Genomic DNA, 26243 nt, shown 5'->3' with positions numbered 1-26243 from the left:
TGTCAACCTCGTCAGTGCTTCAAATGAAACAAGTAGTCGCCTGAAACACCAAGACGTCTCTTTAATCATATGTTTCTAAAGTTTCGTATTATCTGGTTTTATACATAAACTAAACTGAATGTTCTGTGTTAATATATACTGGAAGTTGTTTCCGTTCTTTTATTGTTTTTTTTTTTCACTGCTACCTGTCTACGTTTAGAGTTGGAAATGCAGTTATTGATCTGTCTTGAGATCTGTAACGTTACTTCACCGGTTTACCATCACCAACAGGTGAGTCCCTATTTATTGCCTGTTTATCCTACACATTTGTTTTCTTGTAAAACGTAATTGTACCATCATTTATATATAATATATAATATAGTATAATATAAATATAATAAAAGTTCCAAGATACAGTGCGTTCCAAATACGTTTTATTCATTTATTATTAAACTATTCGGATAAGCATCGTTCAGTCGATGTCTCATGTAAGAAAAATTTGAATCCTTTTTTAAAAAGACCAAACAACCTCATTTGAAAATGTAAATAAATCCTCTACCGGCTCTGCCATCACTTATAATAAGCAGTCTGTATTTAAGATATTCTACAAGCTGTGAGATTTGTGTTTTGTCAGTGCAAAAGCAAAGAATCAAAGTAACAGTTAACTGAGATTAGTGCTTGTTGACTTACAAAAAAAAAAAAAAAAAAAAAAATGCAAGCATGCTTGGAATCAACGGTTGAGATTTGTTTTACAGAAGCGCATACTTTCCACTGTTTCCCTAAAGAGGAATAAATTCCAAAAGCGCAGAATGCATTCAGTGCAGAGGTGCAAATGCCATGGCATGATTTTGAAAAGTAATTAGCTCATTTGTTAGTTAAAAAAAGCTTTTGACTGAAAAGCACAAGAGTCAATTTACAACTTTTGCACCAGAAAGCACGTCTAGGTTGTGACAAGAATGACAATTTGAGAGGCCTCAGCTTAGAACATGGTGATGAGCTCTGTTAATAAATAACTTGGATGAGAACCAAGTAATATTACATAGAACACTGTGGTTGGAAGCCAGCCATTCTTTCTCAAAGGCCTTTTTTATATTAGTCTTTCTATTTTGCTTAAAAACTTGCAAATACTTATCTCAAAGTTGTGCAAAATATCTATTTTTATCTTTGAGTGACTTCCTCTCTTGCACAGACGTGACTTGAAGTTGCAGGCCCAGACAGGCATGAATAAGCAAAACTTCTTTTAGTGTTAACAGATGTGTCCCTCTCTGACAAATCAAAACATCATTTTTGATGTCACCATTGATTCACATCATTTTGAATCTGAAATCTTTATTGCATCATAGCATAGCCACTTGCCAGTATCCTTGAAGTTGGCCTGATATGTTTTGGGGTTTGAAAGACATGGGCATGATTAAATGATGACAGTAATTTTTATGTCTATTTATTAACTATGAAGATTTTTTGTGATTGTTCTGCTCTTAGGCCTTCCTGTTCTCAGGATGTTTTCATTGATAGATGCCAACTGGAGGTAACCACAACACACTACAACCATTTTTTTCACCCTGGAGTGGACATGGTCCATTGGGCCACTCATCTGGTGACATGTGTCTGGATACAGGCTCTAATGTCTTCTGCATTAGACACTTGTCCCCCGACGGCTCCCATCGCAGTGGACTTCTCGGTGCTGTACCCCATGCCTTACTTTCAGACCCGCAACCCCATCCAGAACATAGTTACCAACTCCCACTTCCAAGAGATCTATGTGGCCTCTAAGAACATCATTGAAGCAGTGAATATCACTCTAGGTAAACTTTGGGAACTCCGTACAGGACCCGTGGGCAGTCCGGAGTGTGAGATATGTGATTTGTGTGATATCGCAAGAGATCCCTTTCATGAGGACACAGACAATGAGGTGTTGCTCCTAGACACGTTCTTGATGTACTTGTACTCATGTGGAAGCTCCCAGTATGGAGTTTGCTATTTCCATCAGCTCAGTGAAAATGGAAATTCTCCTGGGCCTTCAAAGTGTTTATTCCGGAAGAAGTTCAACTCTCCGCAGTTCTGTCCGGATTGCATTGCGAGTCCTTTGGGAACGAAAGTCTCCATGGTGGAAGAAGGCCAGACGGTGTACTTCTTTGTCGCCGCAACAGTGAACAACAGCGTGACGCAAAAATACGGTCGCATGTCCATTTCCGTACGCCGTCCTGTTGCAACTGAGGATGGGTTTTACACCGACGTCAGAGGGTTGACGGTGTTGCCTGCTCTACGGCAGACGTACAGCATTGAGTATACCTACAGCTTCTACACGCAGGACTTTGTCTACTTCTTATCTGTCCAACGAGAGAAAACCGACTTGGACTCTTCACCCTTTCAGACAAGGCTAGGCCGTCTGCCACGCCATGAGTGGGAGATGCGACGCTACCGTGAGATTGTTTTAGAATGTCGCTTTGAGCCCAAAAGGCGAAGGAGAAGCAATGGGAGCGAACCTTTCAAAGATGTGGTCTACAACGTGGTTCAAGCGGCCCACTTTGGCAAAGCCGGACGGGAGCTCGCTGATGAGCTGGGTGCTGAAGAAGAGGATGATATCTTATATGGTGTGTTTGCTGTGACCGATGACTCAGGCGTTCCTGAACACGATTCAGCACTTTGTGCATTTCCGATGGATACGGTAAACACAGCAATCGACGATGGAGTTGAGGACTGTTGCAAGTCAGGACCAGAACAGCTTTCCAGAGGCCTTTGCCACTTTCAGCCCTGTGAGAGCTGCCCACATGAGGTTGGTGCATTTCAGTTTATTGACCCTTTTGTTTTTTTGCAAAAGTCTGTGGTGTATTCTGTTTCTCTCAGGCCACCAATGATTGGCTGCTCACACTGATTAGAGGATGAAAGGGAGCAGTGGAGATTTAAGCAGCATGTCCACCACAGAAAAGTGTGATTGTGTGTGTGAGGCTCTTTGGAGTTTGGTTATTGATCCTCACTGCAGACACACACACAACAACATTTTTATTCCATTACGTGACCTTGCCTCCCTCAGACTTGATATGGGAACTTAACAGAAATTGGGGGCTCATCTGGGATTTAAACCCAGGACCTCTCACATCCAAAGCGAGAATCGTACCCCTAGACTGTGACCTTCCCTCCCCCAGGCTTGACATGGGAACGAAATAGAATTTGGGGGCTTATCCGGGATTTGAGCCCAAGCGAAAGCCTTGAGTGCTCATACCCAAAGTGAGAATCATACCCCTAGACCATGACCTTCCCTTCCCTAGACTTGATATGGGGACATAACAGAATTTTGGGGGCTCGCTTGGGGTTTGAACCCCAGAGCTCTTGCATCCAATGTGAGAATCATACCTCTAGACCTTGACTTTCCCTCCCCTCGACTTGATATGGGAACGAAATAGGATTTGGGGGCTTGTAGGGGATTTGAACCGGGACCTCTCGCACACAAAGCGAAAATCATACCCCTAGACTGTGACCTTCCCTCCCCTAGACTTGATATGGTAACATAACAGAATTTGGGGGTTTGTCTGGGATTTGAACCCCGAACCTCTCACCCCCAAAGCGAAAGTCCTACCCTTAGACTGTGACCATCCCTCCCACTTCTAGACTTGATATGGGAACGTAACATAAGCCTTGAGTGCAACCAGACTTGTTTCTACAATTCAACTCCACAAATAAACAAAATAAATCGAAATGCCACTATGTGTAGTTTCAAAGAAATGACTGCTGGATTGCATCTCTCATCCATCATCGCTTTCCATATGTCTTATTTTTTCCTCTTCTGTCTGGTCCCTTCGCACTCTCTCATGTGGCATAATATTGTTTTACGTTCAGACTTGCAAAATTTTCTAGTGGGTGTTGTGGTGCCAAGCCCTCTAACAAAAGCTTGAAGGTATTTTAATTGGCTTGCTTTTTTTCCTTTTTATTTGTTCGTTAAAAAATAGTTCAAGTGACCACAGTGTAGGTCATAAGTCTTGTGTATTCTTTCTCATATCCCTGTGTATTTTAGGACCTTAACTGCTACAAAGAATAACAGAAGTACTAAAGGCACTAGTAGGGCCCTATGATTTTCATGATGGAAAAAATGAGGACGGAATCAGAGATTGGGGTTGGACTAGATATGGAGTAGTGTCTGTGAATAATAAGCTGCAAAAACAGTATTTAAATATGAATCCTGCATGTTCTGCATGTCTCTGTGAAAAAATGGTGCAGAAGCACAATTTCAAGTACTATTGAGAAAAACAACCATCATATCATATACAAACAGAAACTTAAAGGTCTTCACAGCAACCCCTTAAAATAGAAGTTCGGTTTAACTTGAACTTTGACAGAAATATATTACTTAATGTAATGATAGTAGTACTACTACTAATAAAATCATTATTAAAACATTATTCTTTAAGGAATATTTAACAGAAAAATTATTTACCAGAATTTTTTTCCAGAAAATACAAATACACCACACAGTATTTTTCTGGAAAAAAAAAAAAAAAGATTTGTTGAATAAAATCAATTAATTAGAGATACTTTTGATTATTTAAAGTTTAATGAAACCATTAAAATGGATGATTTCAATTTGTTAGACATGCTTTTTGATTATTTTTTTATTTAACCATTAAAGTAGAGTCTACAAAAATTAAAACTGAAAAAAACTGAATTTTGGAAAAAAATCTAAAAGAAATTGAGAAAAAATAAAACGGATTTCATAGGGCCCTGCAGTACACTCATAAATCATAAATTGTATAGTTTGATTGAAGAAACTATTTAAAAGTCCTTTAACACTGAGGCTCCACTAACTCTGAGAAATCATTCTTTTTCAGGCACTTACTTTTATTTTCTTTCTTTTGTTCATGTACATGCACACAAAATACCAAAACATTTCTATTGTAGTCCAATAGAATCATTGGGAATAACACTGTTGCAAAACATCTTGGCCCGTCTAGGAAAGTTTAACCACGATGACCCGAAAAAGAGGTCATGTGGAGTTTTAGGTTCTTGTAAACCTTACAAGGCCTTATGAAATATATGAATTGCTTAGTGTACTTCTGTGATTATCTTAGGTTTATTAATAGGTGTATGAGTTTGCTATTGCTTTATACTTGCTGTTAAAAAGTATTTTATTTAGGCTGTGCATATTCTGAGTCTGATTGCATTGCTCATGACTGGGAAATTATTTAAAACTTGACTCAGACTTGCAAAACAATGATCCATGCTTGACCTGACCCATCATTAAAACCCCAAATTTCTAAGTTTCCAGTGCTTCCATCATTTTGAATTTTAGTGTGTAAATTCAAAACAAGTTGCTTAAGTAGCCTTCACTTAAGTTCTGTGTGATTTTTTTTTTTGTTTTTTTTTTTAAACAGCTTTGAGACTTTTGGTGTGCCATCTCTGTTATGAATTTCATATTCAAGCCTGCAATAGTTCAGCAAGACTATCATCTGTTAAAACGCTTAAATCTAATGTTTCCCTGCTATCTACTACAGCAGGACTCTCAGAAAACAATCTCAGTGACTTACAGGGTGTTTGTTTTTCATTACAGTATGCATTAGAAGAGGGTTTTTTGTTTTTGTTTTGTGAATATCCAGGAAGGTATTTGAACATTAAAAAAAAAGTTATGGAATACTGATGTATTTGTAAGACAAAAAGATCTAGGGGAATGTTTTCTGGCACGCAGCATCTGGAACACTTTTTGGCTGCATTGAATGTGTCAAAGAAACCTGAAAGAAAGCAAAACACTGAGTTCATGCTTGTAGTTTGTGTATTAAGTATGCTACATTTTTTTAAAAAAGTGAACTCTTTTTCCTAGTCATTTGCAATTTTTTAACCAGAATGTGCCAAGGGGAGTTTTAATGGGTGAAGTCAGTTCCTGTCATGTTCCCCTTGGTTTGATGTTTGCTATCTAATGGAGTGACATTTGATGATTTACATGTCTAAATTCTTTTAACGGTCTCTGCATATTTATAAAATACTCATTAACTAATCTTTCCTATCTCTCATTTTCTGTTTGCCTATGCTAATGTACAATTGGAATGAGTTAAAAGCTGCATGAATGTAGTTAAATGTCTTAAAATCTGTGAAGTTTGCACTGGAGGAGGTCATCTTTTCAGTATCCGAATGAGAGCTGGCTACTTTTGCAATCTAAACATCCCTGTAATGTGTGGGAGAATCTCTCGGAAATCTCAGGGCGTGATTGCGCGCTTGCAGCCATAAAAACAGAGTTTACAGATGGAATGCGTACGAGTGTGTGTTTGTGCAGGGTTTTCCGTTGAGGTCAATGTTTATGGGAAATGTGCGGAAAAAGGAGAGTATGACAGTGTAATTTTTGAGATTCCAATGAGAGACACACACCAGGATGCACAATCTACAAATATAGAACTCCTCTAATTTGTGCTACATGCAGAAATAAAAAAGATTTCTACACTGGAAATGCATTTGAGAGATTTATCATGCCTCTCTTTGTTTTCCAATAAAAAATATTTTCATGCTAAGTTGTCAGTCTTGACTGGACAGCACACTTTTATATGGAAAGTTCACAGGCACTTTACAGTTGTCTAGTGGCATGATTTGGTTAGTCAAGAATTGTGTGGTTGTCTTTTGTTGTCTGATGTTTGAAGTTTCAGTTTTTTGTTTGGAATATCAGACTCCCAAACAGTGCAGGAATTGGTTGAGAGAGTGACATGTGATTGCTTAGTTTATAGCAGATCAGCTCAGAAACAACACCGCAGTACTGAGGTACCCAAACAATAGAGATTGAGTTCTTTTGTGTTACGCTTGGAATTCTTGTGGTGAGAATCTAAATTGGCGGCCTTGATTACTGGAAGATCAGAAAATATACAAAACAGTGTTAAAGGAGAAGTCCACTTTCAAAACAAAGATTGACATATAATGTACTCACCCCCTTGTCATCCAAGATGCTCATGTCTTTCTTTCTTCTGCTGTAAAAAAAAATGTTTTTTGAAGAAAACATTTCAGCATTTCCAAAATGCAGTTTAAATGTGGCTTCAGATGATCCCAAATGCAGTTGTAAAAGATCCCAGCCGAGAACAAGGGTCTTATCTAGCGTAACGATCTGTTATTTTAATAAAAATAATACAATTTATGGACAAGTGGATGAGTACTACACTCACTACCAGTCAAAAGTTTTTGAACAGTAAGATTAAAAGAAGTCTCTTCTGCTCACCAAGCCTGCATTTATTTGATCTTAAGTACAGCAAACACAGTAAAATTTAGAAATATTTTTACTATTTAACATAACTGTTTTCTATTTGAATATATTTTAGAATGTAACTTATTTCTGTGATTTCAAAGCTGAATTTTTATCATCATTACTCCAGTCACATGATCCTTCAGAAATCATTCTAATAGTCTGATTTGCTGTTCAAGAAACATTTTTTTATTATTATTATCAATATTTAAACAGTTGAGTACATTTTTGTCAGGATACTTTGATGAATAGAAAGATGCAAAGATCAGCATTTATCTGAAATAAAAATCATTTGTAACATTATACATTATATCATTTAAAAGCCTGGAGTCAGTATAATTTGTGTAATGTCAATATAAAAATGTAATGTAATTTTATTATAATATAATTAAAAAAATATTATGGATATATTATATGATTGTTAATTATTAATTATTATTATAATTAATATTATTTATTAATTATAAATATTATGTTGAAAACAGCTGAGTAGATTTTTTTTTAGGTTTCTTTGATGAATAGATAGTTCAGAAGAACAGTATTTTTCGGAAATAGAAATCTTTCGTAACATTATAAATGCCTTTATCATCACTTTTGATCAATTTAAAGCATCCTTGCTAAATAAAAAATTATATATAAAAAAAAAAAAAAAAAAAAAAAAAAAAAAAAAAATATATATATATATATATATATATATATATAAATAAATAAATATACATATATTGACTCCAGGCTTTTGAATGATATAATGTAATGTTACAAATGCTTTTTATTTCAGATAAATGCTGATCTTTGGACCTATCTATTCATCAAAAAATCTTGACAAAAATGTGTACTCAACTCTGTTTTAAATATTGATAATAATAATAATAATACAAAAAATGTTTCTTAAACAGCAAATCAGCATATTAGAATGATTTGTGAAGGATCATCATTACTGGAGTAATGATGCTGAAAATTTAGCTTTGATCACAGAAATAAATTACATTTTAAAATATATAAAGTAGAAAACACTTATTTAAATAGTAAAAATATTTCAAAATTGTACATTTAAATGCATCAAATAAATAAAATAAATGCAGGCTTGTTGAGCACGAGACTTCTTTAAAAAAAACATTAAAAATCTTACTGTTAAAAACTTTTGACTGGTAGTGTATATTTATATATTTTAATTTATTCAGTATTATTTATTTTTTTATTTTTATGTTACATTAATATCTGTTATTTGAATCAGTTATTTTCAAAATTCAGAAAAAACTTTTGTTCTTTCATAACCAATTTGGTTATGAAAAAAGCATCTATTAAAAGGAAAGACAAACATATATCTTTATTACAGCAGTGCAGCTCTGATCATTTTATTGCGCGTGTGTTAACAGAGCATGGAGCACAATATGACCTGCAGGGATCAACCCACTCTGGTGTCTCAGCCGTACTACAGAGTCGACCTCTTCAACAGACAGATGAGAGGCGTTCTCCTCACCTCACTGCTGGTCACCAGCATCGAGAACAAGACAGTGGCTCATATAGGCACATCAGACGGGAGACTGCTGCAGGTATGGGTCATAATGAAACAGTTAGTGCACTAGTTCTGCCAGTTTCATTAATTATAATAGTAACCTCTTTTATTTTTTTATGCCACAGCTTGTCCTGAGAAGGTCCAGCCCTGTTATCTTTGCTAATTACTCACTTGTAGAGAACCAGAAGGTGTCGTCTACTGCAGCAGTTCTCTCCACGGACCATTTACTGTTTGTAGTTGGAGATAAGGTCTGTATCAGAAATTTTTGTATGAAGTACACTACTAGTATTCCATTTGAACGTGGCCAAGATTGCAAAAGACTATTCCTTTCTTGGGCTAATGATGGTTATGCAATCCAAACTGGCAGATGATTCAAGTGCCTCAGAGGGGTCCGGGTTGTCGGCACTTCCTCACGTGTGCCATGTGCCTGATCGCACCGAAGTTCATGGGATGTGGCTGGTGCTCAGGTCAGTGCACTTGGGCTTCTGAGTGCAGGACACACTGGGGAAATGAGTCATGTCCACCTGTCATCACAGAGGTGAGATATTAAACACACACCAAATGAGCCGTTGTGTAATTTAGCTGAAATCATTATTTGTTAACGTGGTTTATCCGTCATTGACTCGTCTGAAATATATTGTAAAGTCTACAACAAGAATCCAGATTCTAAATACATTTTTAACCCTTTACAATATTTTGAAAAACTTTACAGATGTGTTTAATAGCCTGGACAATGTTTGATATATTAGGTAAACATTTATATGTGCGACCCTGGACCACAAAACCAGTCATAATTGAAACTGAGATTCATCATCTGAAGCTGAAAGCTGAATAAATATACTTCCCATTGATGTATGGTTTGTTAGGATAGGACAATATTTGGCCGAGATACAAATATTTGAAAATCTGGAATCTGAGGGTGCAAAAAAATCAAATATTGAAAAAATCGCCTTTAAAGTTGTCCAAATGAAGTTCTTAATCATGCATATTACTAATCAGAAACTAAGTTTTAATATATTTACGGTAGGAAATTCACAAAGTATCTTCATGGAACATGATCTTTCATGATCATTTGAAATATTGAATAAGTATTTGTTTTAATATGTAAGTACTTGTATTTAAAACGTATAATTATGCACAGTTTGAGAAAGTATATAGCAAACAAAATAGGTCTGGTAATGTTTTGTGTAGTTTTTCCCCAAAACAGCACCCCCTGATGGTCAGAGTGAGATGACTCTGTGTGGATGGGAGTTCCAGTCGCCGCTGAGACCCGCTATCACAACCAGAACCCATGAGGTAAAGCTGGGAGAAACCACCTGTGTAGTCCAGCCTCACAAAAGCAACAGCACACAGTAAGTATTAGTGATTTCATGCAGGGTCATGCAGTTAACTAAAACTAATCTGAAAAAAAAATCATTTTTAGAACTTAAAATTATAAAACTATTTTAATTTTAGAAATAAAATACTTTACTTTATTTTAACTTGGTGTACTAAAATAATTAAAACTGAAATACACTGCTGTTCAAAAAATTTGGATCAGTAAGATTGTTCATGTTTTTTAAAAGAAGTCTCTCATGCTCATCAAGGCTGCATTTAGTTGATCAAAAATGTAGAAAAAAAAACAGTAATATTGTAAAATATTATTCTAATTTAAATTTTGATGTACTTTAAAATATAATTTATTTCTGTGAGGCAAAGCTGAATTTTCAGCATCAAGACTTCAATCTTCAGTGTCACATGGTCCTTCAGAAATCATTGTAATATGCTGATTTATTATCGGTGTCGGAAATGTTGGATCAGTTGTGTTGGAGTGTTGGATCAGTTGTGATGCTTCATATTTTTTTGGAACCTGTGATACTTTTTTCATGATTTTTTTGATGAATAAAAAAAAAAAAAAAACAGTATTTCTTCAAAATAGAAATCTTTTTTAACAATATAGGTCCTTATTTTTGGTTCCTTGCCGCTGTCGCCTCTGGCTTGCTTAGTTGGGGACACTTAATCTTCACTTTATCTTCACACAATATTGTATTTTATTTTGTTGTATTTGATTAACTACCTTTACCTGAAAATTGAGTGTTTACTGTTGCCTTTTGCATTGTTGATGTACTGTTTCCTATTTAATACTGTACAGCCGCCTTGTCACAATTCTGTATTGTTAAAGGCGGTATATAAATAAAGGTGATTTGACTTGATTTTTGATTTTGATTTATAATTGCTTTGTATCAATTGAACACATTCTTGCTAAATAAAAGTATTAATTTATTTAAAAGAAAAAGAAAGAAAAGAAAAAAGAATCCTGAAAAAAAGTATCTGTAAAGTAACAGCTTCCAAAAAAAAAAAAGCATCACAACTGTTTCCAACATTGATAATAAATCAGCATATTAGAATGATTTCTGAAGGATTGTGTGACAATGAAGACTGGAGTAATGATGCTGGATAATCAGCTTTGCATCTCAGAAATAAATTCTATTTTAAAGTATATTAAAATAGAACACCATTATTTTAAATTGCAATAATGTTTCACAATATTACTGTTTTTTTGTATTTTTGATTAAATAAATGCAACCTTGATGAGCATAAGAGACGTCTTTAAAAACATTAAATCTTACAGCAGTGTACACACAAAAATCCGCAACAAAATTACAACTTTAGCTGAAATTAAAAATGGATTCAAAGTATTGCTAAAGATTATAATAGTATTTCAGTGATATTTTTGAATTCAGTAATTCTTTTGAACTTTATAGTCATCAAAAAATCTTGAAAAAATGTATCACCATTTCTTTTTAACATTATAGTATATTGATTAGAAACATTTCTAGTGTTCAAGAGATGCACAGCATCATTTTCACTTAAATATTTGCGAATAGATTTTTACGCTCATGCGTAGTAGATGCATAACAGACTTCTATCAACATCAGGAGTTGTGGTTACTTTTTATAAGGTTGTACTAAGGAAAGTGTTTGTTTTAAGTAATGTAACTGGACATTTTTTCTGCTCAGCTTGTTGTGCAAGATCCGTTCTGGGGCAGCAGAGCCACTTTTTAAAACAGTGAACGTCACAGCTAAAGTGCATGAGGGCCGAGTGGAGGGCCGATATTCCATTGAAGGAAGTGCTGAGATGCCTGGATTCACCTTTGTGGTAATTACATACAAAACATGGAATTCCATTACACACAAAACATGCATAGATAACCTTTGCTTATCATTTTTTTTGACACCAGGTCCCAAACATCACTGAAGTCCAGCCTGACTATGGGCCTGTGAATGGAGGAACCCTCATCACCATTACAGGTCCTTATCTGGACTCTGGGAAGAACAGGAAAGTTACGCTTGATGGGGAAACATGTCCAATCCAAAGGTGTGTGTGCAACTGTGCTGCGTTTATTTGGGGGAAAATAAATTTTACAAATGTACACTACCAGATTTTTACCAAGATTTTTAATGTTTTTTTTAAAGAAGTCTCTTCTGCTCACCAAGCCTACATTTATTTGATCTGAAGTAAAACGAAAAACGAAATATTTTTACCATTTAAAATCACTGTTTTCTATTTGAATATATTTTAAAATGTAATTTATTCCTGTGATTTCAAAGCTGAATTTTTAGCTTCATTACTCCAGTCACGTGATCCTTCAGAAATCATTGTAATATTCTGATTTGCTGCTCAAAAAACATTTATTATTATTATTATTATGTTGAAGTTGAAGTTTCTTTGATTAATAAAAAGTTCAGAAGAACAGCATTTATCGGAAATAGAAATCTTTTGTAACATTATAAAAGTCTTTATCATCAGTCCTGAGTCCTGAAAAAGTATACTCAACTGTGTTAAATATTGATAATTATAATAATAATAATAATAATAATAATAAATGTTTCTTAAACAGCAAGTCAGCATATTAGATTGATTTCTGAAGGATCGTGTGAAACTGAACACTAGAGTAATGATGCTGAAAATGTAGCTTTGATCACAGGAATAAATTACATTTTAAAATATATTTAAATAGAAGGCATTTTAAATAGTACAAATTTTACAATAATACTGCTTTTGCTGTATTCTGGATTAAATAAATGCAGGCTTTATAAGCAGAAGAGACTTCTTTAAAAAATATTTCAAAAATGACTGTACAAAAACTTTTGACTGGTAGTGTATGAAGTGACCACTGTTTAAATTTCCAGCTCTGTTTATTATTTTTCTGTTTGAGATTATATATGTTCATATTCTAAAATTAATGTTGTTCCATCTACAGTGTATCTGTGGTAAGAGGAAACCTGTCCTCCATTGTATGTCTCTCCCAGCCTGTGACGGAGGTGAAAGACGTGGTGCTCCGTGTCTACATCGATAAGTCCCGTGTGGTGACCACTAAAGTCTTCCGCTACAAGAAGACCCCTGAGATTCTTGCCGTGCTGCCCGACTGCAGCTTTGACAGGTAGATGCAGAAAGTCATAAGTTGTTTACTTTCAGAAATGTTATTAAATATCTAATATTTTATTTTGCTAAATTGCAGTGGGTCAAGAATCATCATTGAAGGCCGAAATCTGGACTCAGTCTACAGAACTGTCGTCTACTTTAAACCCAAAGAAAGCCACCTGAAACCTGTTTCCACTGTATGAACTGTAAACTGAAATCTGCTCCCTAATCTACTCTCTTGAGTGACCACAACAACACTACATAGGATTTTATAACTCCACAACATTTAAGACTTTCATAATGTTTCTCGGTTCTTCAACTGAGAGCTGTGATCATGAATTAAAGATTAAAGTGCTTTAAATCTATACATTAGCAGCACATCTATAGCGTTTGTGGATTGCAGCATCAAAGCAAACAGATATGGGTTTGTGAGCACATGACATTTTTCTTATTTCACATTTGCCTTATACTGTTTCCTGAAGGAATGCAGAGGTAAAGCCAAACCCACCCAAATGGAGTGCATCACCCCGGTCTTCCATCGAGATGAGACAGAAGAGGGCGAGCTTTCATTTGACATGGATGGGGTGCTCGGCCTATGGAAACAGGACTTCTCCTACCACCCCTATGGCAGACCCATCCCGTTTGAGACTGAAGGTCACATCCTGAGACTCTACCCTGGGTTTGATGAAGTGTCCCTACATGTATGTAAATACTTCCATGATTACAATCTCACTCAACTTTCCTTTATTTTTTCCACTTTTAATCATCTTTCATGGTATGCCTTGAGAATTTGAAGGGGTCAGAAGTAGGTTTGGAAATTAACAAGGGCCAAAATGAACAAAAATGCCCCAAACATTCAAGAAAAAGAGGCCAAAAAATGCCCCTGCACAATTAAATAATGTATTAAGGCTGTCACGATTAAAATTAAATGTGAAAATGAACGAAAAGTGTCAATTCGCAGAATCACATTTAGATTTGCTCACACTGCATTGATGTGCTTTTGCACGCTGTTTTTTGCAGCGTTGAGCCTTATAACCAATCAAACCAATTGAATGATTAGATTAATCAGTGCTGAAATCGCCAGAGCTGTTGATGAGTGCACAAAAATGTTTTATATTGTTTTCTATCAATATTAATAATCATTATTACAATATAAGGACCAATAATCTACAATAATGATTTTTGTCATAATATTGCAGCCCTATGAGCTCCTTGTTTTTAAATGTATAATTTAGTTGCAATTTTAAAAAGTCTATTGTTATTGACAGCAGTTTAAAATATTGATTAAAGTAACTGGATGAACTTAAGTATTTGATATTAAAGACAACATATGTGACCCTGGACCACAAAACCAGTCATAAGTAGCTTGGGTATATTTGTAGCAGTAGCCAACAATACATGGTATGGGTCAAAAAATTTTTCTTTTATGCCAAAAATCATTAGGATATTAAGTAAAGATCATGATTTTCTCAATATTTATAGTTGTATCTCGGCCAAATATTGTCCTATCCTTATAAACCATACATCTTAGGAAAGCTTTATTCAGCTTTCAGATGATTTATAAATCTCAGTTTTAAAAAATATATCCTTATGACTGGTTTTGTGATCCACTGTTACATATAGTTTTTATAATAATAAGGTGATTATAAAAATTGCGTTCACAAATGTAAAAGAATGTCCCTGGAAATCAATTCAAGGGGGCAAATATTTCCCCTAAACGGAAAGGTTCATTTCTCACCCTGGTCTGAAGTCTGATACCACTTTTAAAATCTGGTATTTTTTATTTCTCATGACGCAGCACCAGAAGTTGAACCTTGTGAGTTCCTGCATGTCAATCACGATGACGGTTGGAGATGTTGACTGTGGTGCTAAAGTTTTAGATAATGAGATTACATGCAGGATCCCTAATAATCTCACCATTCCCAGTGAGGGTTTACCTGTGAAGGTGAGTGTTTGAAAGTATGTGTAGATCTGCACTACCAGTCAAAAGATTTTTCTGATTTGCTGCTCAAAAACATTTGATTATTATTCTTATGTTGAAAACAGCTGATTAGATTTTTTTTAGGTTTCTTTGATGAATAGAAAGTTCAGAAGAACAGCATTTATCTGAAATAGAAATCTTTTGTAACATTATAAACGTCGTTATTATCACTTTCAATCAATTTAAAGCATCCTTGCTAAATAAAAGGATTAATTTCTATAATTTCTTTAACAACAACAACAACAACAAAAAATATACTGAGAAGCTTTTTAATGGTATAGTGTATAATGTTTCAAACGCTTTTTATTTCAGATAAACGCTGATCTTCGGATCTTTCTATTTATCAAAGAATCCTGAAAAAAAAGTACTCAACTGTTTTAAATACTGATAAAAAATAATAAGAAGAAATGTTTCTTAAACAGCAAATCGGCATTTCTGAAGGATCATGTGACACTGAAGACTGGAGTAATGATGCTGAAAATGTAGCTTTGATCACAGGAATAAATTACATTTTAAAATATATTTAAATTGAAAACAGTTATTTTACATAATAAAAATATTTCAAAATTGTACTGTTTTTGCTGTTCTTTGGATCAAATAAATGCAGGCTTGGTGAGCAGAAGAGACTTCTTTAAAAACATTAAAAATCTTCCTGTTCAAAAACTTTTGACTGGTAGTGTATAAATGCATTACCTTGTCTTTACCCAACTCAATTTGCCATTAATTGCAATAATACAGTACAACCTCATTCTAACATCAGTGTTTTTATGTATCAGGTCACAGTTAATGGGTACACACATAATGTTGGCACCGTAATCTTGGTCAGTAACCACTATATGGTGGGTATTGTGCTTGGCATATTGGCAGCTCTGGTCACAGGTGCAGTTATGGCCTTTATTGTGCTGAAACACCTGAGGAAACAGAAAAAAGGTGAGTATGTCTGACTACTGCAAATCTTTTGTAGTCATTCCCAAATTTGATATCCTAACAAGCACAGCTGTTATAAAAAAAAGACAGTTTTATCAGTTTTATCCCTTTTCACCCACAGCTTCGCAGGCAGAAAATCGTCTGTCTTATTTTTCCCATAGTCATTCTCGTAATAACAGTGTGGATTTATGTCCCATAGGAGACTACAGACGTGGTGAGACAACATAATTCTTATTTTCTTTATGAAACTTTGAAGTCGAAGTCTACAGATATTTTAGAAACACTTCCTTTTGTTCTTTGTTCTTTTTAGAACTGCCTCTCACAAACATCACTGCGCCTACTGGGGCCGTGGCGTTTCCCGGCCTGGCTTACACAGGCACCCTGGACACATCCCTGACCCCTCTCATGCCCCCAGAGAAAATCTCCATCACCAGTTTCCGCCCTGAACTGCTGGAAGAGGTGAAGGATGTGCTGATCCCAGCATCCATGCTCAAGGTTCACCACCACCAGATCATCGGAAAAGGTGTGTTTATAAATAAAACATGCTGTGTGCTACAAATGTGACCCTGGACAACAAAACCAGGCTTAAGTCGCTGGGGTACATTTGTGGCAATAGCCAAAAATACATTGTATGGGTCAAAATTATTGTTTTTTCTTTTATGGCAAAAATCGTTAGGAAATTAAGTAAAGATGATGTTCCATGAAGATATTTTGTGAAATTCTTACTGTAAATATGTGAAAACTGAATTTTTGATTAGTAATATGCATTGTTAAAAACTTTATTTGGACAACTTTAAAGGCAATTTTCTCAATATTTTGATTTGTTTGCACCCTCAGATTCCAGATTTTCAAATAGTTGTATCTCGACCAAATATTGTCTTTCCTAACAAACCATACATCAATGAAAACCTTATTTATTCAGCTTTCAGATGATGTATAAATCTGACTGGTTTTGTGATCCAGGGTCACAAATAAGTTCAGTACACTACCTCTCAAAAGTTTAGGGGTCAGTAAGATTTTTTTTAAAAAAAAGTGTCTTCTCACCAGTGCTATATTTATATGATTAAAAATGCAGTCAAATTATAAAAATATGTTTTCGATTTAATATAACCGCTTTCTTTTAAAACATATTTTAAAATATAATTTACTCCTGCGATTCAAAGCTGAATTTTCAGCATCATTACTCAAGTCTTTAGTGTCACATGATCCTTCCTTTATTATAAATCATTCTAATATGCTCATTTGCTGCTCAAACAGTTGTATTTAATTTTTTTTTTGTGGAAATCATGACACTTTTTTTCTTCAGAATTATCTTCAGCATTTTTTAAAATAGAAATATTTTTTTGTGTTTGTGATGTGTTTGTGGTATTGCTCCAGGGTTTAGAACATAATATTGCTTCATTAATCAAAAAAGCGATTACTGGAAAAGGGAATAAGGTGATGTTTTAAACATGAAGATTATTGCCAGTAATAAACATGTTTTTATTTTTTTGTAGGACACTTTGGGACAGTTTACCATGGTTACCTCACTGACCACAACAACAGAGAAATCCACTGTGCTGTGAAATCTCTTAACAGTAAGAAACTTCTCAGAAAAGAGCTCATAAAGACACTCATGAAGAATTAAACTACCCTCTCAGGACTACCTGTCTGATCAAAAAGCACTTCTTTCTAACAGTGAGCTACCTTTAAAATTGGGTAGCTTTCACTTGAATATTAGATTGTGGTTTTAGCAACAATATGTCCTGGGTTCAGTTGCCAGGGAATGCATGAATTAAATTACATGTGTACTGTAACTTGCATGCAATGCAAGTTCCTTAAGATAAAAATGTCTGCAAAATGCATAAATGTGACCATGGTTTATGCAAAAGTTTTTAAACAACATTTTGAGACATAGGTTCTTGAATGGCTTAAATGCACACATGCAACTATTTTCTCACATTCTGCCACTCTGGTAGGAATAACAGATGTGGAAGAGGTGGAGCAGTTTCTGAAAGAGGGCATTCTGATGAAGGGATTTCATCACAGTAATGTTCTGTCTCTGCTGGGAATCCTACTTCCCGAAGAGGGACTTCCCTTGGTGGTCTTACCTTACATGAAACACGGAGACTTGCGCCACTTCATCCGCTGTGAGAAAAGGGTCAGTTAGTTGCTAGAACATAAACTCTTAACCCATCAAATATGTTACGTATTTCGCCTTTTACCTTTGCCTTACACAATAGGGTTGTATTTGTGAATGGATTTCACAGTCCATGACCTTTGCAAAAACTCCGGTAATGAGTCATATATAGTTTTGTTGTCTTTCCCTAGAATCCAACAGTTAAGGATTTGATTGGCTTTGGGCTCCAAGTTGCTAAAGGAATGGAATATCTGGCACAAAAGAAGTTTGTACACCGGGATCTGGCAGCACGTAATTGCATGTGAGTTTTTCATGCGCAAAGATTTTGCATTAAGCCCCTGATATACTTCAAATGAACTGGAGTGACATCATTTCAAACAAAATCAGGCCCGATTAAGTTTGTTTGGCATTTCGGGAGTTCAGATCAGCTGAACTTTAGCTGGTAAGTTAGCTGGTAAACTCCTTTGAACTACCATTGGTTTGTGGTGATTAAATTTCTGAAGCACAGCCTTCTTTGATGTGAAAATGTTCTCTGGTTTATTTCTTCTGTTTAGTCCATCAGATGCAAATAAAAATGTGAACACGCTGGAGAGCTTCTTAATAGTAGAAATTAAAGTTGCAGTTCTAATTGAAATCTACACTGACAAGTGATAGTTCACCCAAAAATTATAATTCTGTCATTAATTACTCACCCTCATGTCATTCCAAACCTGTAAGACCTTTGTTCTTTTTTAGAACACAAATTAAGATATTTTTGATTAAGATATTTTTGATGAAATCGATAGCTTTCAATAGACAGCAATGCAACTGACACATTCAAGGCCCAGAAAGGTAGTAAGGACATCGTTAAAATAGTCCATGTGACATCAGTGGTTCAACCGTAATGTTACGAAGCTATGAAAATACTTTTTGTGCGCAAATAAAATAAAAATAATGACTTTATTCAACAATTTCTTCTCTTCCGTGTCAGTCTTTGGCATGCGTTTACAACAGTACCACTATGTATGCGTATTGTGGCTGCTGTTGCAGGAGCCGGCTTTCTGATGTTTATTTTTGGGTGAACTAATCCTTTAATACTGTAAAATTGCAAACTGTTGTATAAAGTGCTATAATGCCTCATCGCTATGATCAGATGCTGTCTTAACTGCTGGTTTCTCACTGCTGTCATTTTACATATTCATCTAAACGTGGGCGGTGTCAGGATGTTAGCTAACGGTAACACTAAAGCTCAGTGAACAATTGTGAATTTTGCACTGAATCAATTTTCTCTCAGGCTTGATGAATCCTACACCGTAAAGGTGGCAGACTTTGGAATGGCTCGAGATGTGTTGGAGAAGGAGTACTACAGCGTCCAGGACCACAGGAAAGCCAAATTACCTGTCAAATGGATGGCAATTGAGAGCCTGCAGACGCAGAAATTCACGACTAAGTCAGATGTTGTGAGAAACATAGTTATTTTAACCACTGGATTAAAATAAGGAGTTGTCATATGTTCTTCTTAACATTTTTCTACTGTCTTTTACTGTAGTGGTCTTTTGGGGTTTTAATGTGGGAGATGCTTACACGAGGAGCCAGTCCATACCCTGAAGTTGACCCATATGATGTCACACATTACCTCCTAAAGGGACGACGGCTGCCTCAGCCACAATATTGTCCAGATCCATTGTAAGATTCTCAGTTTTTCTGCATTCATACTTTTTGTATTTATATTCCAACTAGGGGTGTGTGATAATGAGAAAAAAATCTCTCAGTATTTTCTGGAATGTTTCGATAACAAATTAGATGATATTTTGCTGAACATGTTATTGTTCATTTCAATGGACATTTCAAGTCAAAACTGCGATGACATACAAAACCAACGTCACGTAAAATGTACCATATGTAAACAACTGAACACTCTTTTAGCGCCACTCAGTGGACATTTTACATTGAATATACGGTACATATTTTGCGTCTTGCGACAAAGTTCCCGCAGGTACGTCTTCGTCATTAGATCAGGTTAGAAAATATGCTTTAAATATAAACCTAAAATTGCCAGTAGGTGGCGGCAAATCACTGCACAAGTGAGTCATTCATTCAAATGATTCATTCAGATGGCTAATTGATTCAGTAACAAAATTTTCCTTGACGAAATAAAGCAAAAACAGGTTTACTAAAATGTAAGTCAGTTAATATTAACTTTGTGTTTATTGGACTGTTTTATCAAATAAATATCATATTTGCAATCGTACTGATATTTGGGGAAAAAACTACTTTTTGTCTGACTATATCAGATGATATAAATATAAAACATATAAAAGTCATACAGGGCCATTTTTCCCCCCTTATTTTGAATTTTCTGAGAATTCGGAATGTATTTTAATAGACTAAATTACAAACGTGCTCATGTTTTTGTTTGATTTTTGCAACATACTCAATAATGTCAAATCGCATATCGTTTAAACAATTGCACACCCCTTTTGAGTTAATCAAGAAGTTGGTCTAAACTAGAAAGTTTGGTTTGTTTACAAAGGCCGGTTCTGTACTCATTTGTTTTTGGAAATCGTTCCACAGAGTGACATGGCCTTTTGGAAATGCTTTTATGGTTTTAAGGAGCTGTCAGTCAGTTTAGTGTTTTTCCACCATTTGAGGTTCAGAGGGTTTAATGCTTACTCAGTATTCAGAGCGGTGGAAAAGGTCAACCGAAAGGTTATTGTGAATGTCCCTTCAATTATCCAACACCTCAAGCACTGCACCCAAGAGTTAATCATCATTCTCTTTCAGGCAGAGGTAAATATTTAAAAACCAACATAGATTTAAGTGTTCCCCTGCAAAACCTTGAGAAACTTCTAGCAATCACTAACCAAACCTTTAGGTTTTAGTAAGAGTTGTTGCTGTGAAAAATGTGTTGTGGAATATTCATACCATGGCAATGTGATATCACAGCTTTTTGCTGTTGTTGTTTTGAACACATATGATGATACCGCCACATTACTTCTTTGTAAAGGTTTGGGAACTTTTTGGAAATTATTGCATAGTGACTCTAACACAACAGGATGTGGAAACATGACAAGTGGTGAAGTTCAGCAATGGAAACTTTGAATGTGTGTGACTCATCATACGTCCGACTGATGTCTGATTTACAGACACAGTATGACACTGCCAGTCACTTTCCAGTAGACATTACCCAGACTGACCATCACCTCTGTATCTGCAGATTCGCCATTATGTTACAGTGTTGGGATCCCGATCCTGAGAGGAGACCAACCTTCTCCACGCTAGTGTCTGCTGTAATGAGTATTCTCTCCAGCTTGGAGGGAGAGCACTACATCAGCCTAAAGGTCACGTACGTCAACCTGGACCAGCCCCGCCCCTACCCCGCCCTAACAGACTCTGCCGACGAATATGATTCGTCAGATGCTGATGATGCAGGCTCAATCTCTAGCTGATTGGCCTTGCTGATATAACAGTGACTAGGTTTGAAGTAGCATGCTAGAATGCTATTTTAACAGTACAAGTTGAACATTTACTCACCCTTATGCCATCCAAGATGTAGATGAGTTTGTTTTATCAGATGTTTTAGATGAGATGAAACAGCTGATAAAAACATCACAATAATCTCCAAACACTGTAATTGTGAATTTGTTTATTACAAACAAGCAGCGTTTCACTTCACAAGACATTAATTGATGGGCTGGAAGTGTGTGGATTATTTGTGGATTACAGTGATGTTTTTTATCAGCTGTTTGGACTCCTATTCTGACGGCACCCATTCACTACAGAGGATCCATTGGTGAGAAAGTGATGCAATGCAAAACAAACTACATCTTGGATGGCTTAACGGTAAGTACATTTTCAACAAGTATTCCATTCCAAAGTCCACAGTCCATTATGTTGCAGAATGCCACATAATTATTTAAAATCTTTTGAGTTATGTTCATTTGAGATGTTATATATTGCACACAACAGACACAACACTTGCCATAGAGTCAATACTGTCTGACATCTCATGGCTGTGCTTTTAGTTACTGTACTTCTGGCCTTGTACTGTACATGTATGTGCAGTATTTTCCAACACAACGCATTAAACTCCTAGGAGAAATGTATTGTTTATTTTCACTTTTGTGAGATACCTGTGTATAACTTTGAAATCAAGTCAACAGTGACAGCACTGAAAGCGTTACACAGATTTATGTTTCACACTCAAGCACTGCCCTCATTAGAATATATTTCAACTGTAGAGGATGTATATTTTATTTATGAAACAATAACTTTTTTATGTGAATAATTTTCTGTATCTTGCTATATATATATTAGTCAAATACTGAAAATCCTGGTCTGCACCACTTTATTTTGAAGTTATTTGTAATCAGTGAGCTTTTACTTGCTATTTGGTTTGTGATTATATCAGATGCTTGAACAGAGAAGGGATTCAATGCACAATGTTTTGGATGAGTCAGCGCTGAAAGGTGTTGAGCTGAATATATCACTGTGCCGCAGTTATAGAGCCTGTAGAAATGAGTGAGAATTTGATATCTGTGACGCACATCCCTAAATAAAATCTAATTTTGCCAAAGGTGCCAGTTTTATTGTGTGCTTAGGTTTGCTTGGGTAATACCACCAACCAGCAGTATTACTAATGTGGCTTGTCTTGACTGCTGAATATAACATGAATGCATTAATGGAACATAATCTAATCACAAATTCAATCTCAATATATATTTAAAAGCAAGTAGGGAAATCATTTATTCACATGGGTATGTCATTTTAATACATTATGTAATGAATATCTGTATTTCTTAATATGTGGTGGACATTTAAAAATTAAAATGATATTAAAATCAGTTTTTGTTCTAATGTAGCCTAATGACAATGGGTCTATGGACCACAAAACCAGTAGCATGGATATATGTAGCAATAGCCAAAAATACATTGTGTGGGTCAAAATTATCGATTTTTCTTTTATGGCAAAAATCATTATGATATGAAGTAAAGATCATGTTTCATGAAGATACATTGTAAATTTCCTACCATAACTATATGGTAGGAAACTTAACTTTTGATTAGTAATATTTGATTAGTAATTTGCTGACATTATATTTGTCTCTGCATAAAAACAAAATACAAATTGTACCTTTGAGCTTGAGCTACAGATGAACACTAGGGGTCAGTAAAAGCCCTTTCATAATGGAGCAAACATTAAATAAGATGCCCTTTTCTTACTGTTTGTCGCAAAATGAAAAGAAAGAGATCAGTTTATATATAATTATGTAGTTTAAATTCCAATATTTGGTTTTAAAGCAAAATTATTTTTTTCATGTGTTTATGTCTTTCCATTTTATTATATGACAGTTTTAGTAAATGATTCCTAGTCACTATGCATTACATTCTGTTATAAATATTCAGACTATAAAACCTGCAATCCTGACACTAACTGCAATTACAAAACTCTCTAAAAGAGACGTGCAGAGAAAGAGAGATCCAAGTCAACAAAAGCCACAAAGATCTATAAGTTCAGAGGTAGTGAGTCTTATTCCAACAACAGAAACCAACACAAATAAAACAGGGGGAAACAAACATCATAACGTTGTTTTCCCTCCCATGTCCCTCGCTCACTTCCTCTGTTACAAGATAAAAGAACCAAAGTAAATTCCCAGAAGATGCAGCCTTTGATTGTGAGATTGTGAGTATCTGCACCAGTGTCAAAAGTGTGTGTGTGTGTGTGAGTGAGAGAAAGAGAGAAAGAGAATTTCCTACTGGGTGAGCAGAGATGAATAGTGAGCTGTAGACACAGGCTGCTCTCGCCGCATAGTCACAACCTGCAGCCTTGAACCCTTTCATCATGTTCTAACAGCTCAGATTTAGATCTTAGCGCTTTAAACACATACACACAGTCAATTACTGAGATACTAACATATAAATGACATACTTCAGCTCTGGTCTAAAACACATCTTTTTCTGATTGATGTTTGATGCCTGTATGGACAGCTGCATTTTAAGACGGCAATAATGACTGATATAATGTTGCTGCCTATTTATTTTTATTATTTATTTATTTAGTAAAGTCTCTCACCTCTCCTGAGCCCACTGAGTTTTAACAGACCGCCTTGGTGGGGGGTAATTGAGGATGAATAGGGGAAAGTCAGTTACGTGAGAGTCTGTGACCAATATTTACAGAGCTTTGTTAAGTTATGTTTAAAAAAATGTAAAAATAGTTAAAAGTTAGCTATTTAAAAGAATAGCTGAACATACGTTCAGAATAAAATATATTGTTTATTATATTTGAGTTATTATTTTGGAATAAATGTAAAATGCTTAAAAACACTAACTTAAGATTCATACTTGGCTTTAATAGAGGGTTTGCACTTACATCACGATTTGGTCAGTTACACGGACCTGCTGCCATATTGGCAATACTCGGATGTAAACAACAGCATTGATTGCGCGCTTAATATACTACTGAATACCTTGTTCTGCTAATTTATGCTGTCTAAACCACGGAAAAATGTGTGGAAGCTGCTAAATCATATAGACAAGGACTTAGTAAGCAGGAAAGGGTGCAATATTTCAACAAACTAAAGTTAATAGGTGGTAACAAAAACATATGAACAGTATTAATTAAGATATTAGCCTAATTTTTCACCTGCCTGAATGGAAATGATCAAAACAAACACGAATGTTGGAAATCCTGCTTCAGTTTGGCCAACCACAAACACCTTTTGTTCCTCAGACTGTGCTTTCTTCTCCGTGATTTGTTATAGTTTTTGGCAGTCTATAGTATTCCAAATGTTTTTCATGGTCCCACCAATTAGTACAGCCCCAAAATATGACAATAACTGACCATTTTCAGCAGCAATAATCAGCAAAAATTCCAAGTTCCATTCGGTTCAGTGGCATATTCAGTGATTACGCTAAGTGCTGCCAATATGACCGACCAATGACGTGTCGTGAAAACACTTTATTACAGATAGAGGACTTGTATTTTAGCATGAACACTAAAACGTATTAATGAAAGATTTGTTTCTTACAAACACACAGCTTTTCACTTTACAAGATGGTAAATGATGGACTGGATTAATGTGGATTACTTGTGGATCATTTCAGTGTTTTTAGCAGCTGTTTGGACTATCATTCTGATGGTACCAATTCACTGCAGAGGATCCATTGGTGAGCAAGTGATGTAATGCTAAATTGCTCCAAATCTGTTCTGATAAAGAACTCATCTACATTTTGGATGGCCTGAGGGTAAGTACCTTTTTCAGCAAATTTTCTTTTTTGGGTGAGTGTGGTATTTTTTGCATTTTTAAGCTCCTTAAAATGCTTTCTAGGTAGGCAGCTCACTAGGTTTTGTAACAGATCTCATAATTTGAGTCATTAACATCACATGACTTCGCTTGTGTGATGATACATGCTTCATTCTGATGATGAATTTTAATTGTACAAGACTGAAATCAGCTCTGATTAAATTAGTTGGTGATAGATTTATGCTGCTGGTATTAGAAAGAGAGATCGATTAGGCTATTGAGTCAAAAACAAGAGGAGAGAGAGAGAAATTTGGTTTAGGTTGTTGTGTTCGAGAGAGAGAGACAGCTCCAGAGCGAACTCGGAAAGACAGAGAGGCAGGAGGAGAGAATCAAAGACGTTCCGGCATGTGTGAGAGTATGAAAACACGTCCAGGTTTGGGTTATGATCCGTAGGGATCCGTTCCAGCAGTGTTGCTCTGACTCACTCATTACTGAATTCCAAAACAAAAGTTCTACAGGTGCTGGGAGAAGTAAAGGTTGAAAAAAAAAAAAACCCCAGACTCACTCTGCTGGAGCTTCTGTCAGCTCCTCAATAGAAAAAAAACCTTCGTTCCTGTAGATGCATCCTGCATGTTTAATGGAAGCTATCAATAATTTACTTTCTTTTTCTTAGATAGGAGATAGGAGGGGAATATATATATATATATACACCATGATGTCCAGTGGGTTTATTTTTATATTTATGTTCTGGAACGATAGCAAAATGGATAGTAAAGTGTAAATTGATTAGACAGTACTTCATCCAGGTCTGATGTCCGTGGGCTTGTTTTTCGTCTGGTGGGATAATTTTATTAACATTTTCCTTAAATGTAAAAGCTTTTAGTTAA

General features: G+C 35.4%; 1 protein-coding gene across 2 annotated transcripts; it reads left to right on the top strand.

Annotated features, from left to right (window-relative positions):
- The first annotated feature begins 3 nt into the window (after window positions 1-3).
- On the top strand, window positions 4-22679 carry mst1rb (macrophage stimulating 1 receptor b). 2 transcript variants are annotated; one of them, XR_007828752.1, is made up of 21 exons: window positions 4-270; window positions 1462-2755; window positions 8563-8739; window positions 8828-8950; window positions 9070-9240; window positions 9894-10054; window positions 11702-11840; window positions 11923-12059; window positions 12946-13125; window positions 13204-13303; window positions 13589-13807; window positions 14905-15051; window positions 15864-16017; window positions 16136-16228; window positions 16325-16537; window positions 17511-17591; window positions 17973-18154; window positions 18325-18434; window positions 19407-19562; window positions 19662-19798; window positions 21330-21477. XR_007828752.1 is itself a non-coding variant. In XM_051123327.1 (21 exons), exons 2-21 carry the CDS (start codon window positions 1553-1555, stop codon window positions 21559-21561), a joined length of 4125 nt encoding a protein of 1374 aa, XP_050979284.1. In that variant the 5' UTR covers window positions 4-270; window positions 1462-1552; the 3' UTR covers window positions 21562-22679. The 2 variants fall into 2 exon arrangements, 1 of the variants encoding a protein (XP_050979284.1); XM_051123327.1 differs by having other exon boundaries at window positions 19407-19572; window positions 21330-22679.
- Window positions 22680-26243: the final 3564 nt, after the last annotated feature.

This window comes from Labeo rohita, chromosome 11 (assembly GCF_022985175.1).
Source record: "Labeo rohita strain BAU-BD-2019 chromosome 11, IGBB_LRoh.1.0, whole genome shotgun sequence".
In the NCBI taxonomy this organism is placed as follows: Eukaryota; Metazoa; Chordata; class Actinopteri; order Cypriniformes; family Cyprinidae; genus Labeo; species Labeo rohita.
This window is presented reverse-complemented; position numbering and strand designations above follow the sequence as displayed.